Source organism: Gopherus flavomarginatus, chromosome 25 (genome assembly GCF_025201925.1).
Source record: "Gopherus flavomarginatus isolate rGopFla2 chromosome 25, rGopFla2.mat.asm, whole genome shotgun sequence".
Taxonomy (NCBI): domain Eukaryota; kingdom Metazoa; phylum Chordata; order Testudines; family Testudinidae; genus Gopherus; species Gopherus flavomarginatus.
The window spans coordinates 705,749-723,890 of NC_066641.1; the positions used below are offsets into that span (position 1 = coordinate 705,749).

The 18,142-nt window shown below is 47.8% G+C and overlaps 1 protein-coding gene across 2 annotated transcripts in view; it reads left to right on the top strand.

Moving 5' to 3' along the window:
• SCN4A (sodium voltage-gated channel alpha subunit 4) overlaps window positions 1–18,142 on the top strand; it is a 171,853-nt gene that overhangs the window by 117,499 nt on the left and 36,212 nt on the right. For both annotated transcript variants that reach the window (XM_050935059.1, XM_050935058.1), the window contains exon 16: window positions 8,130–8,558. In XM_050935059.1, the coding sequence (XP_050791016.1) occupies window positions 8,130–8,558 (429 nt within the window). The remainder of the gene's footprint in view (window positions 1–8,129; window positions 8,559–18,142) is intronic.

An 18,142-nucleotide genomic window follows, 5' to 3' on the forward strand; every position in this document is an offset into this window, starting at 1 on the left:
TTGGATAGGTCTGTCAGTCCTTCGTTCAAAGCTTCAGTTTGTAGAGAAGTTACTCCAGAGCTGAGAAGCAGGATTGAAGATGAAAAGGAAGTGATGCCGCTGCCTTTTTATATCCTTTGCCAATTGTCATGCTGCTTGTGCATCCTTTGTCCCAAACACAAGCTCACAGCACATGGCATGGAAGAGCACATGGAGTCCCATGTTCATGGGCATGTCCTGCTGACTCATAGGCATAGCCCCCGACTTCTCTCAGGGGGTTCATTGTATAGCTGATTTCCCATGATGGGCTTCTGAACAGGCTGGATAGTGCAGATGCCAATCTGTCTGTGGGTGTCACCCAGCTGCACAGCACAAGTTTGAGATATCAATATACCACACATATTTATAACTCATGATACAAAGATGATATATGCATATAGTATCATAGAATCATAGAAGATTAGGGTTGGAAGAGACCTCAGGAGGTCACAAGGCTCAAAGCAGGACCAAGCCCAACTAAATCATCCCAGCCAGGGCTCTGTCAAGCCGGGCCTTTAAAAGCTCTAAAGATGGAGATTCCACCACCTCCCTAGGGAACCCATTCCAGTGCTTCACCACGCTCCTAGTGAAATAGTTTTTCTTAATATCCACCCTAGATCTCCCCTACTGCAACTTGAGACCATTACTCCTTGTTCTGTCATCTGCTACCACTGAGAACAGTCTAGATCCATCCTCTTTGGAACTCTCCCTCAGGTAGTTGAAAGCTTCTATCAAACCCCCCTCACTCTTCTCTTCTGCAGACTAAATAAGCGCAGTTCCCTCAGCCTCACATCGTAAGTCATGTCCCCCAGCTCCCTAATCATTTTCGTTGCCCTCCACTGGACTCTCTCCAATTCGTCCACATCTTTTCTACAGTGGGGAGTACAAAACGAGACTCAATACTCCACGTGTGGCCTCACCAGTGCCAAATAGAGGGGAATTATCACTTCCCTTGATCTGCTGGCAATGCTCCTACTAATGCAGCCCAATATGCCATTAGCCTTCTTGGCAACAAGGGCACACTATTGACCAGGGCCAGCTCCAGGCACCAGCTAAAGAAGGAGGTGCTTGGGGTGGCCAATACCAAGGGGCAGCATTCCAGCTGCTATTGGGGTGGCAGGTTCGGGTCTTCGGCAGCAATTTGGTGGCGGGTCCCTCAGTCCCTCTCAGAGCGAAGGACCAGCCACCAAATTGCCGCTGAAGAGTGGAGCGGTGGGACCGCAGTTTTTTTTTTTTGCGCCGCTTGAGGCGGTAAAAAACCTGGAGCCGGCGCTGCTGTTGACTCATATCCAGCTTCTCCTCCACTGTAACCCCAGTTATATATATATCTCCTTTTCTGCAGAACTGCTGCTTAGCCAGTTGGTCCCCAGCCTGTAGCAGTGAATGGGATTCCTCTGTCCTAAGTGCAGGACTCTGCACTTGTCCTTGCTGAACCTCATCAGTTTTCTTTTGGCCCAATCCTCCAATTTGTCTAGGTCCCTCTGTATCCCTATCCCTAGCCTCCAGCGTATCTACCACTCCTCCCAATTTAGCATCATCTGCAAACTTGCTGAGGGTGCAGTCCACGCCATCCTCCGGATCATTATTGAAGATATTGAGCAAAACCGGCCGCAGGACCAACCCTTGGGGAACTCCACTTGATACCAGCTGCCAACTAGACATGAAGCCATTGATCGCTACCCATCGAGCCCGACGATCTAGCCAGCTTTCTATCCACCTTATGGTCCATTCATCCAGCCCATACTTCTTTAACTTGCCGGCAAGAATACTGTGGGAGACCATATCAAAAGCTTTGCTAAAGTCAAGAAATAACACATCCACTGCTTTCCCTTCATCCACAGACCCAGTTATCTCATCATAGAAGGGAATCAGGTTGGTCAGGCATGACTTGTCCTTGGTGAATCCATGCTGACTGTTCCTGATCACCTTCCTCTCCTCCAAGTGCTTCAAAATGGATTCCTTGAGGACCTGCTCCATGATATTTCCAGGGACTGAGGTGAGGCTTACCAGTCTGTATTTCCCTGGATTCTCCTCCTTCCATTTTTTAAGGATGGGCACTATATTTGCTTTTTTCAATCATCCGGGACCTCCCCAATTGCCACGAGTTTTCAAAGATAATGGTGAATGACTCTTCAATCACATAAGCCAACTCCCTCAGCACCCTCAGATGCATTAGATTTGGACCCATGGACTTGTGCATGTCCAGCTTTTCTAAATAGTCCTTAACCTGTTCTTTCTCCACAGAGGGCTGCTCACCTCCCCATACTGTGCTGCCCAGCGCAGCAGTCTGGGAGCTGACCTTGTCTGTGAAGACTGAGGCAAAAAAAAGCATTGAGTACTTCAGCTTTTCCACATCACCTGTCACTAGGTTGCCTCCCCCATTCAGTAAGAATCCCACACTTTCCTTGACCTTCTTCTTGTTGCTAATATACCTGTAGAAACCCTTTTTGTTACCCTTCACATCCCTTGCTAGCTGTAACTCCAGTTGTGCTTTGGCCTTCCTGGCTACACCTCTGCATGCCTGAGCAATATTATTATACTCCTCCCTAGTCATGTGTCCAAGTTTCCACTTCTTGTAAGCTTCCTTTTTGTGTTTTGGCTCACCGAAGATTTCACTGTTAAGCCAAGCTGGTCTCCTGCCATATTTGCTATTCTTTCTGCACATCGGGATGCTTTGTTCCTGTTCCCTCAATAAGGTTTCTTTAAAATACAGCCAGCTCTCCTGGACTCCTTTCCCCCTCATATTAGCCTCCCATGGGTTCCTGCCCATCAGTTCCCTGAGTAGGGTGACCAGATGTCCCGATTTTATAGGGACAATTTCGATTTTTGGGTCTTTTTCTTATATAGGCTCCTATTACCCCCTCATCCCTGTCCCGATTTTTCACACGTGCTGTTTGGTCACCCTATCCCTGGGGGAGCCAAAGTCTGCTTTCTGAAGTCCAGGGTCCGTATTCTGCTGCTTTCTTTTCTTCCTTTTGTCAGGATCCTGAACTCGACCATCTCATGGTCTCTGCTGCCCAGGTTGCCACCCACTTCTACTTCACCTACCAATTCTTCCCTGTTTGTGAGCAGCAGGTCAAGAGGAGCACAGCCCCTAGTTGGTTCCTCCAGCATTTGCACCAGGAAGTTGTCCCCAACACTCTCCAAAAGCTTCCTGGATTATCTGTGCACCGCTGTATTGCTCTCCTAGCAGATGTCAGAGTGATTGAAGTCCCCCAGGAGAACCAGGGCCTGTGATCTGGAAACTTCTGTTAGTTGTTCAAAGAAAGCCTCATCTATCTCATCCTCCTGGTCTGGTGGTCTATAGCAGATGCCCACCACAACATCACCCTTGTTGCTCTCACTTCTAAACTTAACCTAAAGATTCTCAACAGGCTTTTCTCCAGTTTCATACTGGAGCTCTTAACAATCATACTGCTCTCTTACATATAAACAAGCTTATCACATTTAGGAAATCATACCTTTTCCACGGTTACCTTATGTGGCATATCTGATATAAGAGTCATTGAAATTTGGTATTGATAATATTATAAATGGTCGCCCATATTCCATACAGCATCACCATCCCCCCTGAGGCACTAGATACCTTTGCAAAGAGCAGGTCCTTCCATGCCAGTTCTGCAATGAAACCTCCGCTCTTGAGCTGGGTGAGTTCCAGCTTTTCTCACTCACTGGGTGAACTGAAATGGTTCTTTTTAAAAGGTATTCTGGATCAAACCAAAATGATACATTTTTGGTTTTTGGGCTGAAACAAAAACCCTAAATGATTTACTCTGGGGTCAAATGAACCATTTCATTTAATTTTCAAAGGGTTTGAAATGTTTGCGATGTTTTTTAAACGAAATGTAGGTCAGTACTGAAACGAAACGGCTTTCTGAAGTGACATGTTGAAATGTTTCGTTTGGACATTTACAGGTTTTTCCATTTTGTTTCGGCTGAAACTAGTCACTGAATTTGACCTAAAATTGCATTTTTTGGTAAAAAAAATGATTAGCACAGAAATGTCACCTGCTCTCCTCCCCACCCTCAGCCACATGACAAATCCTGACACCTCCCCAATACGCCCTGTATTTCCCTTCATTCTCCTCCTCTCTGCAGTGCCCCCTTCTGTTGGATTTCCACACGGGAGCCGTGCAGCCAGAGGCTATATCTCCTCCTCCCCCGTTTACCTCCCTCGATGACCTAGCTGCTCGCTGCCCTGATACCATTCCTGAATTGCGCATGTAACCCCTAAGCTCCAAGGAAGTGTGAAATCCTTTCTAACCTTGGTCTCCTGTCTACCCGCTGGCTTTGAAAGTTATTTTCCTGGCTGAATGGGTCCTGTTCTCTCCTCCAAAGGAGCAAGGCGGCAGCAGCAGGCATCCTAGTGGCTTGTCTAATTGCTTCTATTACTTCTCAGGGTTGTGTAAGCCTGTTGGAATTCACTTTGAGAACTATCTAGAGGAGCTGACTGCATCTCCTTCTGCATCACGACACCTTGTGGGCATGTTCCTGCCATCCTGGTGCCTCCTCAGCTCCGTGGGGGCCAAATTCAGCCCTGGCATAAGAGGGCAGTGGGGTTGGGCAGCTCCGGGCTCTGTCAGTGTGGCTGAGATCACCTCCAGGATGGAAAGTCGCAGCTCAGGTTCCATGCCAGGCACAGCCCCAGAGCTGGTTGATAGATCAGTGCGAGACAGTGTGTGAGATGCATAACAAGCGCCATCAGGCCTGGGTGCTGACGCTGCAGAGGGCAGTGCTGGAGGCAGGGGAGGGGCTGCAATGTCATGGCTTTTCCTGAATTTTCCTGAATCTTGAATTTTGATTCACTGAGTTTATGACTTATTACTGCATGGAGAGGGGGCATGGTGCCCCTACCCCAGGGTTGCAGAGTGCTCACACTGAAGCCCCATAAAGTGACCAAATAGCAAGTGTAAAAAATTGGGATGAGGATGAGGGGGTAATAGGTGGCTATATAAGAAAAAGCCCCCAAAATCAGGACTGTCCCTATAAAATTGGGACATCTGGTCACCCTAAGCCCCACTAGCAACCAACCCGATTTCCTGTGGGACGCCAAACCTCAGAGTGTGGCTGTTCCACTCTTAAGGCCCACAACAGCCCACAGAGCTCTCGCAGACACTTCTGCAGAGTCCCAGATAAAGGGGAGAAGCCTGGGCCAGCTTCCATGCCCCCTACTGGGTCAAGTTGCTTTGCCTCCTCTGTGCGTAGGGAAACCAGACCAGAACTGTGTTGCAGTTTCCAGGAGCATAAACCAGGTGATGGTTACTGGCTACAGTGATGTATATTTATGGAGCCCTCCCCCTAGATAATGCCATGGCCGGTTGCCCTTTACTAGTAATGACACTTTGGGCATTTCCTTTGGCTTTAATAAAGGGGGGAAGGGAGGAAGTCACTCAGGTGACAAGGGAATCAACTCCTGCCGAAACACTCCGGAGACAACGGCAACAGAAATGATTAGCTGTAATTGGTACTTAACGTGAGTATTAAACTGGTGTGGTCCCAGGGATTTATTTAAAGACTGTGTTTAAGTCATATGGCATGAGCCATGTGAAAACAGCAGCGACCTTGAATAGCAGCTAATTCCCTTCTCAAATGTGCTCCTGGCACCAGGAGGCACAAATATCAACAGCTGTGGGGGCTGGACTGGAGGGGTCAGTTTTTCACAGCAAATGCATTTCACATTCTGGGCGATGCTGCTGTACCCTGTAAAGTACCAGCGGCTCCCATTGTGCAGTGAGGCTGGCCTTTCTCTGGGGAGGGGAAGAGTCGCTGGATTCGGCCCCATGCACGATACTGGTGAAAAAGCTGTGGTTGGATCAATTAGCTCTTTGTGCAATGGGGCCTCCTCTGGAGCAAAGATAATGGTGGGAATGCAGCCAGTGCACTATGGGACTGAGGCAGGGCATCCCATGAGAGGGTCCGTGCATAGGGCCCCATGCTCTTCACTACTGTACAGTGTGGAGGGAAGAAATCACCAGTAGATTAGGGCGTAGGGCACAGCTCCTCTGCCCCCAAAGCTCCACCCAAGGTGATGAGTCAAGACAGGGATGGTGGGAAGTCAGGGAGTGTGCTCCCATCAGGTTAACTCCCGACTTTGGAATGCTAGGGGTTGACAGTAGTGCAGATCCATAAAGAAACAGATGAATGCATGAATTGGATGGTTCTGTGCCCAGTGCAAGGAAAAGCCTCTTTGCACCAAAAGGTTCATGCAACACTCGCCTGTTTTGAAAACTCTCACACTTTCATTCTCCCATGGATGACCAAGGACGGTCCTTGAGCACTGCAGGATTACCAACTCTCACGAGTTGAATTATCACAAGTCTCACACTATTGGTTTGGTTTTGTAAGCTCCAGCTTCAGGAATCATGTGAGTCCACAAGACTCTCACCTTGTATTACAAAAAATTAAAAGAGATACAGGGTGAATGCTGTAATATCTTCAATTGGATCAACTTCTGTTGGTGAAAGAGACAGCAAAGAGCTCTGTGCAGCTCAAAAGCTTGTCTCTTTCACCAACAGAAGCTGGTCCAATAAAAGGTATTGCCTTGCCCAACTTGTCTCTCTCATATCCTGGGGCCAACACAGCTACAACAACATTGCAAACAAAAAATGAAAAGTAAGTTGTTAGTCCTCATTGATGGGGTGAAAAATGCTCAGTGGAGGCACCCGGGCCACATTTTGAAGCTTTTCTCTGTAGCTATGAGGGCTAGAAGCTCACTTTGATTGAAATAAAAGCAAAGATTCTCATGTAATCACGTAATCCAGGAGCTGGAGATTTACAAAAAAACACCAACTACCATGAGAATCACAATAAAATCTGGAGAGTTGATGACCCTGCTACAACTCTGTGAATAGTTCTAGTAAAGTAGTGAACCGCTCACATGCTGAGTGTCAGACACATGCTTAGGTGCCTGGTTGACTCAGGGCCTATGTTACTTCTGCTGGCTAAGGAGGGAGCCAACGTGTGGTGCCAGGGTAACCCACACATCTCCTGGGTGTGGTGTTCTGTCCCATCTGGTGGCACCAAGATCACTTAGAGAGATTAATGAGTTTGCTCTGCAGCCTTAGCTAAGAGGCAGTTCCCTTTTAGCTCATGCTGTAGCAGCTTATGCACTAAGATCCAGAGGTCCCAGATTCAACCCCGCCCAATGACGACAGGGGTCTGTTGGTGTTACACATGGAGTCAGTGGTCTGTGGAGAGCTGTCTGGTCACATGGTGCTGGTTCTTCTCCCTTCATCTCCAGTTGCTTCTACAGCTCTCTAGGCTCTTCACTGCAGAGAAGAGCCTGTGGGGCTGGAAAGGCAGATGGAACTGAGAAAGAGAAATGGGGGCCACCAGCAGGGGAGGAAGGAATGAGGCAGCTGGGCAGCATGTCCAGGGGAATATGGGAAGAAGGGCACCAAGCCTAGTGGGCCAGCTCTGGGAACAGACCAGGCAGGGGATATTGGGCACAGAAAAGATGGAGATGGAGACGAAATAGCAGCACAGAACACCAGAAGGCGATGGGGTGACAGACCTTTTTACAGAAGCAACACCACACTATGTTGCATTAAAGATACTGAAGCTATATCTGCACAGCGCAGTTAACCTGGGCCCTGCTTTAACTCAAGCTGGAACCCACCTGCTTTGCGGCGAGGACACAGGGGAAAACAGTGCGCTATCTTCTCACAATTCTCCCTGTCTCCCAGGGCGGACAAGTTCTCCCACAATGAGCACACCTGCATGGGAAAGACTCCAAGATGCTTCAGCCAAGGAAAGGCACATCACTTTGCAGCAGAGATGCTCACTCCTGGGCAAGGCTCACCAGGTGCTCAGACCTGGGTGTTGATCACTTGGGTCAACCAAGCAGTGAAGACCTTCCCTTACAAATGGATCCGCACTTTCCTACTGTGACTCCTCCAGAGGGAAGCAATTGCTGTCAGAGTCACAGGCAATTGCGGATGGGAGGGTCAGGTACACACAGTCACAAACGAGAGGGTGGTGTCCATATGAGATTTTGTCTTAGTAAGGCGTGGTCCACACCATAGCAAATATTGAGATCCCCGCCTGACCTAGATCCTAGGACTGTGCTCATGTCTGACACTAAAACTGGTGTCTGCTTTTGTTCCCTCCAGGTCCTGAATCTTTTCTTAGCTTTGCTGCTGAGCTCCTTCAGCGCCGATAGCCTTGCAGCTTCTGAGGATGATGGCGAGATGAACAATTTGCAGATTGCTATCGGCAGGATCACCAGGGCGATTGACTTTGTAAAGAGAATTGTCCTCATGCTACTTCACTTGCGGTGGAAGGAGAAGAGAGAGCCAGCCGAGGAACAAGAGGATAATAAGAAAGACAACTATGTGCTAAACCACATGGATTCAGGCCAGGATTCCAAGTTGGAATATATGGATGGAGTAGCTGGGAAAGAGCAATTGTTTGTGGATGAGCTGGACCAGATGAATTTCATTAACAACCCTAACCTGACAGTCCAAGTGCCAATTGCCTCTGAGGAGTCCGACCTCTACGATGAAGAAACGAGCACTCAGTCAGAAACAGACGACACCAAGGTAGGCATATCAGTCTTTGCTTTAGTCAGCCAGCCTCACAAATGGTAATGGGCCTGTCCTGTTGTCCAGCACTCCCATTCAAGGCAGAGAGGGAACTGGAGTGGGATTTGCATTGCATGCCCCAGGATTGTTTTCTGGGGTTGCAGTAACAGGCCCGATGGGAATTGCATGCAGATTTAGTAGCCCAAACTGGGATGTCAATGGAATCGATTGGTCTGTGCTGCAGACAAAGGAGCAGAGGCACGAGGTTTGCTAAATCATTGCAGTTGCCCCAGGCAACTCTTTACTCTTCCCGCATTTTGAGCATTAAGTGGCAACCATGGTGAGGTGGGGATGGAGGAATCATGCTGCAGACTTCAAACCAAACCACCCCCCAGGGCTGGTGCAACCCATTAGGCGACCGGCACTAGCATTTGGGGGGGCGGCATCTTGGGTCCTTCGGTGGTGACTGCGGCAGCCGGATCTTAGGCAGCCCCAATCGTCAGCAGCATTTAGGTGGAGGGACCTGGGGAAGGGGGGTGCGGGGAGGGCTGCCTGCAGCAAGTAAGAGGGGGTGCAGCACGCAAGGGAACCACTCTCTGCCCCAGTTCACCTCTGCTCTGCCTCCTCCCCTGAGCACGCCGCCCCGCTCTGCTTCTCTCCCTCCCAGGCTTGCGGCACCAAACAGCTGATTGGCACCACAAGCCTGGGAGGTGGGAGAAGTGGAGCGGCGATGGTGTACTAGGGAAGGAGGTGGAGCAGAGGTGAGCTGGGGTGAGGAGCTGCCGCACGGCTCCCCGGGCCGGGGGGAGCTGCCGCGGGGGGGCGCCTCAGGGCAGAGTGGGGGAGCTGCTATGGGAGCGTGCCTCAGGGTGGAGGGTGGGGTGGGGATCTGCTGCAGGGGGTTGACTTAGGGCAGGGGGGGTGGGCAGAGAGCTGCCACAGGGCTCGGGGGTGTTTGTGTGCAAACTGGGAGTTTTGCCTAGGGCGTGAAACATCCGTGCACCTGCCCTGACTCCCCCCCACTCGTCAGCCCCCAACTGGGCCCCCGCCTCCACTCAGATAAGCAGATGGAAGAGGAGCATTTGGCCAGGATGTTTGTCTCACTGGTATACTCAACAATGGCTAGTCACCATTTGGCTGAAACTCTCTCTATAAAAGTCACTTGGTATGTGAAACTATGGCCTCGTCTACACTTACAAATGTTGCTGCTTTAACTATACCAGCCTAGAGAAAGCAGCAAAGCCCCACCTCTAGTGTAGATGCCATGATACTGGTGTAGAAGTGCTCCGGCCAGGGTACTGACGGAAGCTGAGGAACTGGAGTGGGGGCTAGTCTGCTCGACAGTGGCGTTGTCAGTTGAGCTCTAACCGTGGAGTTTGTCTTCTGATCTAGTTAAACCTCTCCCCTGAATGCCATGCACTACCCTGGCAAACAACTCTGCTTTGTAGGGGTAAGTTGCATCTAAATGTGGGGTTTTGCCCTGTCTGTTGGGGGTGATTTTTTCACACTCCTAACCAACATAGCTATGACACCAAAACTGTGTAGTATAGATCTGTCCTAAGCTATCCTGGTATGAGCACCATTATCCCAGGATAACTGCATCTACAAGAGAATTTTTACCAGCATAATGATATCAGCAAAAAATCTCACCCCTAGCTGACAGAGCTATGCAGCCCTGAGTATGAGCCATTTCTGGCCAAAGGAACATTCTTTGTGATGGCAACAGCTGTCTGTCTCCGGTTCTACTGTCTGGGGTGGGGATGGGAGCAGAGAGTTTATGTCTCTGCAGTGGTTGAAGTCCTGGACTAAAACCACATGGAAATGTCTGCTCCCTTGTTGTCTCCTTCTTCTTTCGTTTGTTTCATCTCCCTGTGGGAAAATGAGCTGAGCTCTGAAAGCCACAGCTCTAATATTGCATGATCCCAAATCCTGCAGGGATGAGTGCACTGTGCAGCATAGGAACATAGCAATACAATTGAACAGTATTCTGCATGTCTGATTAGATGGTCTATTTATGCCAGTGCATCTGCAACTGGGAGTCCACTGGTACTTGGGTCAAACCCACGGCAGTAGAAGTCGGAAGGATGAGAGACAGTGGTGAGTGGAAGGAAGGTTTATCCCAACATCCTGTTTGGGATGGGGCCAGTTTAGCAGGTTGTTCCCCTTTTTAGGTACAATCAGGTGGAAAAAATGTCCTGTAGAGGTTGCACGCTCTACAGCAGCAGTAGCAGCAGAGAACTGCTGGGATATGACAGCTCTCAGCTATTGTCCTCTCTAGGGGCACACTCCTCCATACCCATCTACCTCTTAACTCCATTCACCACAAAGGCAATGCTGCCTCCGGATGGCTCCGTGGGATGTGACAAGGAAGAGAGCTCACTAACTGTGGCTTTTACCCACTACCTTCCACTCTTGGCCTCGTTGGAGTCAGTGGCCACTGCTGGGGTCCTCCTCTGAGAACCTGGCCACTTCTTTAGGTGCTTAACCTTAAGCACCAGACTCAAAACTTTTGGCCTTATTTTTTTCCCCCAATTGCTGTTCATAGGGATAATTTCTTCTTTTCTCAATCTTAAAACACCAAGGGATAAGTTGTCCATGGGATAGGCAATGAACTGGGATATGGCCACATGACTCTCATTACAGGAGAAGTTGGTAGTGCCACCTACAGTTGAAGTTGCCTGACACGCTCCGTAAGAAGACCCTATTTTCAGTTGCTTCTAACTGCTCCAAAATGGCTAAAGTTTTCCATGCTTATGCCTCAGGAGAAGTTGTTCTGGAACAGTTCAGCAAAAAAATGTTCAGCCATTTCCAAGAATAAGATTAGGGACTAATGCATTAGTTTTTCCATGTTAAAAATTCCTTACAACTGTTTCATTGAGAAGGTCCAGGGCCTCTGTGCTTTGAAGCAAGGACTTGAAATTTGGTACGGGGAGTTGCCCTAAGGTCAATGAGGTGCCTTTTGCCATCCCAATGAAAATCAGCCAAATGATAAGCCCTTGGCAAATACAGTAAACACATGTTCACTAATGGTTTCTTAGAGTTTGGCAGCTACATTTTCTAAATATTCTGTCCACATTGAGCATGTTCCAGCCCTCACGCCTCCTTGGTATGAATGGACTGCACTAAAATCGGGACATCTGGTCACTCTCACTGCACATGTGCCACCCCCCACCCCCAAGTGACTGAGCATGCTCCATTCTAGGGCTGCAGGGGCTTAGCAGGACTTTATGTGCAATTGATCCTCCAGGCTGCTGGAAGCTGCTGATCCACTGAAACTGAGAAAAGGAAGGCAGACCATCTCTCAGTGCCCTTCAAGTGACTGCTCCAGCTGGTGCCTCGGCATCATGGAGGTGAAACAAGAAGTAGCTTTTCTTTAAGGCAAAGGGATAAAGAATGAGGGCTAGAAGCAGAAATAGGAGCAGATGAGGAGGCAAGGGCAGGGAACATGGGTGGAAAGGTCTGTAACTACTAGAGCGCACTCCTCTCCAGAACCTGGAATCAAACCTAACATTCCTGAGTCCCAACAGTCCTCTGGTGTCAGCCAGTAGTTGTGAAACCCACTGACAAACCATGTGTCTCATCCCCCTGCAAGCCGCCTGCTGCTACCAGTCAGCCCATTAGCTTGAGTGCTGGATGGCTACTTGTACTGGCAACAGCCTGGTTCTGCATGGTGGAATTTCTGTTTATTCCATTTACTTTTTTTAAAATGTAGGAAATGACATTAAAACATTAACACCCTATGTTAAAAATGCAATTCAGGTTGCAATGTCAAGCACTCAGAAATTGGTAAATGACAGAATTAAGGTTGCTTGTGCTACTTTCATTCATCCCTCTTGTGCGAAGACACCATGAGACACTTGTTAATTACGTGATCACAGACTGTTTTTTCCACTAGACCCTGCCTCATTCAGTGCTCATCCAGCCTCCAACAATTTCTTGCCCTGCCCTCCCCAGCCCTTTATGCTACTCATCCCTCTGCGATGTGGGGCTGCATGGAGCCCCTGGCAGCATGGCTCCTACGGGAGCTGTGAGAGCCAAGGGCACAGTCAGTTCCCCCTGGCTTGGTGCCGGCTTCTTTTTAATGTTGCAGTACTGGGGGCTTCCACCCCTTGGGGATGAACCACATGTTCCCTTCTTTCCTTTCCCCATCACTTCTCATCCTAATCCCTTCTGGGCCCCTTTCACATGCTGGGTGATTCCTCCTGGACTCCTTGACATTTACACCCTCTTAGACTTCAAACCTTTTTCCTGTGTGAGCTCCTGGCTCATACAAACCCAGGAACTCCCATCCCCCAAGTCAGATTCTGGATCTCTTATGAACTGCAGCCTAGTGGGACTTGCTAAGGAGATGGGTTATAAATGGAAATTCATAGAAGGGGCCATGGTGATTACGCAATCTGGCCTCCTGTATGACACAGCTGGAGAACTTCCCTGGAATAACTGTTGTTTGAACTAGAGCAGGTCTTTTAGTAAAAACACCCCATCTTGATTTAAATATTGTCAGTGATGGAGAATCCACCATGACCCTTGGTAAATAGCTCCAGTGGTTAATTACCCTCCCTGTTAAAAACATACAGTCTGAATCTGTATGTCCAGTCTGAATCTGTCTAGCCTCAACTTTCAGCCATGAGATCATGTTAGACCTTACTCTGCTAGACTGAAGAGCCTGTTATTAAATATTTGTTCCTCATGTTAATACTTATAGGCTGTGATTATGGCACCCTGTAAACAGTGTGATTTAACTAATACACAGAGAACCCCTGCTGCTGTGGAGTTCAGGGATATAAACCCGAAAACTACCTGGTTAAAAGGACATCAGGTCATTGTTGATATCAGCAGATACCAGTGGGCGGCCACAGAGTCAGTGCCAGGGCTGTAGCTTTCCAATTCGATTATAAATGACTTGGGGGAAGGTGGTGAAATTTGCTGACACTACTAAAATTGGATCCACTGTTAATACCTTAGAAAGGATCAGCTGCAGCCCGGCTCCCATGGCATGGGGTCAGCGGGGGCCTGAGACGAAGCGGAAGGAGTTTAACATGGGTAATCATTAAACAATGCATCTTAGAGCTAAAACTCCCAAGGTTTCTGATGTCTGTGTTGCTGGCTAATGCCCTAGAAGGCACTGACAGCAAGTAAGACGTTGGGAATCACGTGGGCTGCAGTAATATAACAATGGAGAGACACGAAAGGAAAAAACCCTATAAGATTTGAGCTTGCATGAAAATGAGTCTAATAAACAAGCCCAGGGGAAATTATTAGGGCTGTTAATTAATCACAGTTAACTCATGCAATTCACTCAAAAAATTAATTGCAATTAAAAAAATTAATCACAATTCATCGCAGTTTTAATCACACTGTTAAACAATAGACTACCAATTGAAATTTATTAAATATTATTGGATGTTTTTCTACATTTTCAAAAATATTTATTTCAGTTAAAACACGGACTACAAAGTGTGCAGTGCTCACTTTATATTATTATTACTGATTACAAATATTTGCACTGTAAATATGATAAACAAAAGAAATCATATTTTTCAATTCACCTCATACAAGTACTGTAGTGCAATCTCCTTATCGTGAAAGAGCAACTTACAAATGTAGATTTTTTTTGTTACATAACTGCACTCAAAAACAAAACAATGTAAAACTTTAGAGCCTAAAAGTCCACTCAGTTCTACTTCTTGTTCAGCCAATCACTAAGACAAATGAATTTGTTTACATGTATAGGAGATAATGCTGCCTGCTTCTTATTCACAATGTCACTTGAAAGTGAGAACAGGCATTCCATGGCACTTTTATAGCCAGCATTGCAAGGTATTTATGTACCAAATATGCTAAACATTCGTATGCCCCTTTATGCTTCAACCACCATTCCAGAGGATATGCTTCCATGCTGATGATGCTCGTTAAAAAATAATGCATTAATTAAATTTGTGACTCAAGTCCTTGGGGTAGAATTGTATGTCTCCTGCTGTTTTACCTGTATTCTGCCATATATTTCATTTTATAGCAGTCTCAGATGATGACCCAAGACATGTTGTTCGTTTTAAGAACACTTCCATGGCAGATTTGACAAAACACAAGGAAGGTACCAATGTGAGATTTCTAAAGATAGCTACAGCACTTGACCCAAGGTTTAAGAATCTGAAGTGCCTTCCAAAATCTGAGAGGGACGAGATGTGGAGCACGCTTTCAGAAGTCTTAAACGAGCAACACTCTGATGCAGAAACTACAGAACCCAAACCACCAAATAAGAAAATCAACCCTTTGCTGGCGGCATCTGACTCAGATGATGAAAATGAACATGCATTGGTTTGCACTGCTTTGTATTGTTATCGAGCAGAACCCGTCATCAGCATGGATGCATGTCCTCTGGAATGATGGTTGAAATATGAAGACACATGTGAATCTTTAGCACATCTGGCACGTGAATATCTTGTGACATCGTCTACAAAAGTGCCATGCGAATGCCTATTCTCACTTTCTGGTGACATAGTAAACAAGAAGTGGGCAGCATTATCTCCTGGAAATGTAAATAAACTTGATTGGCTGAACAAGAAATAGGACTGAGCGGACTTACAGGCTCAAAAGTTTTATGTTGTTTTATTTTTGAACGGTTATTTTTTGTTCATAATTCTACATTTATAAGTCCAACTTTCATGATAAAGTGCTTGCACTACAGAACTTGTATTGGGTAAATTGAAGAACCCTATTTCTTTTATTTTTTACAGTGCAAATATTTCTGTACACTTTGTATTCTGTGTTGTAACTGAAATCAATATATTTGAAAATGTAGAAAACATCCAAAAATATTGAAATAAATGGTATTCTGTTATTGTTTAACAGTGTGATTAATCATGATTAATTTTTTTAATCACTTGATAGCCCTAGAAATTATATCAGTCTGCCAGATCATAACAAGGACTGCTTTCGTGGAGCACTGAATTTGGGCCACCATATCTGTAGCGCAGGGAGAAAAGCTACTGGGCTGATCAGAGTTACAGAGGGGTTTGCCTATGTCAAGAGAGTGAACAGCTACAACATATGCAGTCTGGAGACTCAGGGTATGGCTACACTACAGAGACCCTGCTGCAGCGCTGCCATGCCACAGTGCAGCTGCTTCCTACGTTGACAGGAGGGGTTGGTAATCCACCTCTCCGAGAGGCAGTAGCTAGGTCGACAGAAGAATTCTTCTGCCCATCTAGCTGCATTTACAGTGGTGGTTATAAAGAACGAGGAGTACTTGTGGCACCTTAGAGACTAAGAAATGTATTTGAGCATAAGCTTTCATGGGCTAAAACCCACTTCATTGGATGCCAATGTCAGCCTAACCACATTTCATAGCCCAGGGCAACATAGCTAGGTCAATCGAATTTTCACACCTGTATTACTAGGCCTCTGAAGGGCTTCCGTTGGCTATGCCGGAGCTGTGAGATGTGCAGGCGGGTGAATCATGGATTTTCCAGTTCACTGGCAATTCTGAAATGTCTGAAAAAAAATTGCTTCAGGTTGAGCAAAATGTTTTGTTTGATTTCAGCTCACATTCCAAGTCACTGTCCAGTTCCTTCGCTGTGATCATTTGTTTGTGTGCAGTTGTTGCTTCTCTGTAGCATTAGCCACGTCCCACGTGGGGCTTGGCTCCTCCGGAAGGTACGGTGCAAGCTAGGGACTGAATCGACAGCACGCCAGCTTGCTGCTCAGTAACATCCCCTGGCAACTGCTGCAGCCGCTCCAGCTTCTGGAACATTCAGTGCCATGTAGCAATATCCACGTGGGACATCACTGCATAGCAAACTGATGTGCTGTAGATTCACACCCTGGGCTGCAACATGCTGTGTAGACAAGCCCTTGGATCAGTCTTGGCGCTTGCTGGTCCAGTGGCTGGAAGTTTCGCCTAGGGGGCGAAATATCCTAGCACCGGCCCTGCATGGACTGTCGTTCCGGTGAAGTTTCTCCAGCCAGCACTACACATGGTGCTGATCCTGTAGGCACAGCCAGGAGCTGGGTACAAAGAGCTCCCCAGGACCAGCTATCAGAGACCCTTCCTCTGAGTCTCTCACTTGCAGCCTGCTCCTTGACTGTTCACTGCTGCAGAGTTGGGAGGCGAATCTCTGGGCAATGACATGCTCCAGGTGTGCAGCTGTTGCCGAGTGTCCCTAGCACATGTGAGACCCATGAAAGAGGGATGCTCTAGGGGGTAATTCTGTCATTGGCAGCCACACGCCATACCCAGCAGGGAGATCCCCATATTCCTGCTAGCCTTTCTGAGAAGCTTGGGCCATGCCAAGAGTCATACAGACACCGGCCCAGAGATAAAGGTTCCAGATGAAGTCCCCCTTGAAGTCACTGGTAGTTTTGCCATTGTCTTCAATGAGGTCAGGATTTCAGCTGGAGAATTGGAATCTCTCCTAACTGGCTGGCCACTGGGGCTTCTTTTCTTCCAGCGTCTGATGCCAAGCTAATGAACCTGGGGGGGATGGAGGCAAGAAGCGCCACACAGAGCTGCCCCTCTCCTTAAACATGTCAAGCTGGGGCAGGAGTAGGCTAAAGGATGGGGCTAAGTTCCGCCCACAGGAGCTGGGCAGTGGCAGACACAGGCCATTTCTGTAAGGAATCCTTTTCAGGGTTGTGCCTCATTAATACCCCCCTTGCTCCAGCTCCAGTGCTTAATGTGGCCTGGAGAAACGGAGTGGGAGAGTCTGTCATAACCCAGCTGATGTAAACTTTCACACACTTGATACAGATAATTCACAAGTTCTTTGATAAACACATCACATCAACACCTTCAACCTTTCACTCATGTAGCCATTTGCACATATTCCTTTTAAAAGAGCCTGCAGGCCTCATTCAAATTATTAAAATAAAATACATCCTGTGAGTTGAGGGGAATGTGGAAATGGGGGTGCAGCAAAATTTGGCAGACCTGTGGGATCTCTGGAGATATGGCTACAGTGAGTTTCACTGGAGTTGGGGAGTCTCTGGGAATATGGGGGTGGAGGTGCAGTGAGATTCAGTGGGGCTGGGAAGTCTCTGGCAATAGAGATACAATGAGATTCAGTGGGGCTCAAGGGGTCTCTGGGGATACAGGTATGGTGAGATTCAGTGGGACTTGGGGATCTCTGGGGATACAGCTACAGTGAGATTCAGTGGGGCTGGGGGGGTCTCTGGGGATACAGGTACAGTGAGATTCAATGGGGCTTGGGATTCTCTGGGACTGGGGGTGTAGTGGCATTCAGTGGGCTTGGGGTCCCTGGCATTTAGAGTCTCTGTGATTTGGGGAGTCTTTCTGGGGATGGGGGATGGAGGTGCAGTGAGATTCAGTGGGTTTGGAGGTCTCTCTGGGGGTGAAATAGCAGTGAGGTTTGGGGGCTCTCTGGGGCTTACGGTCTCTGTGATTTGGGGGACTCTCTGGGGATAAGGGGCTGGAGGTGCAGTGGGAGTCAGTAGGTTTGGGAGTGACTCGGGGGCTGGGGGTACAGGGACAGTGGGGATGGGGAAGGCTGAGTCCGTGGTGCTGCTTCTGTCCTCCCATCCCCACTACTTTCCATATTGTCCCACCTCCCCCACATCCCTTCCCACTGGCCTGGCTCTGTCAA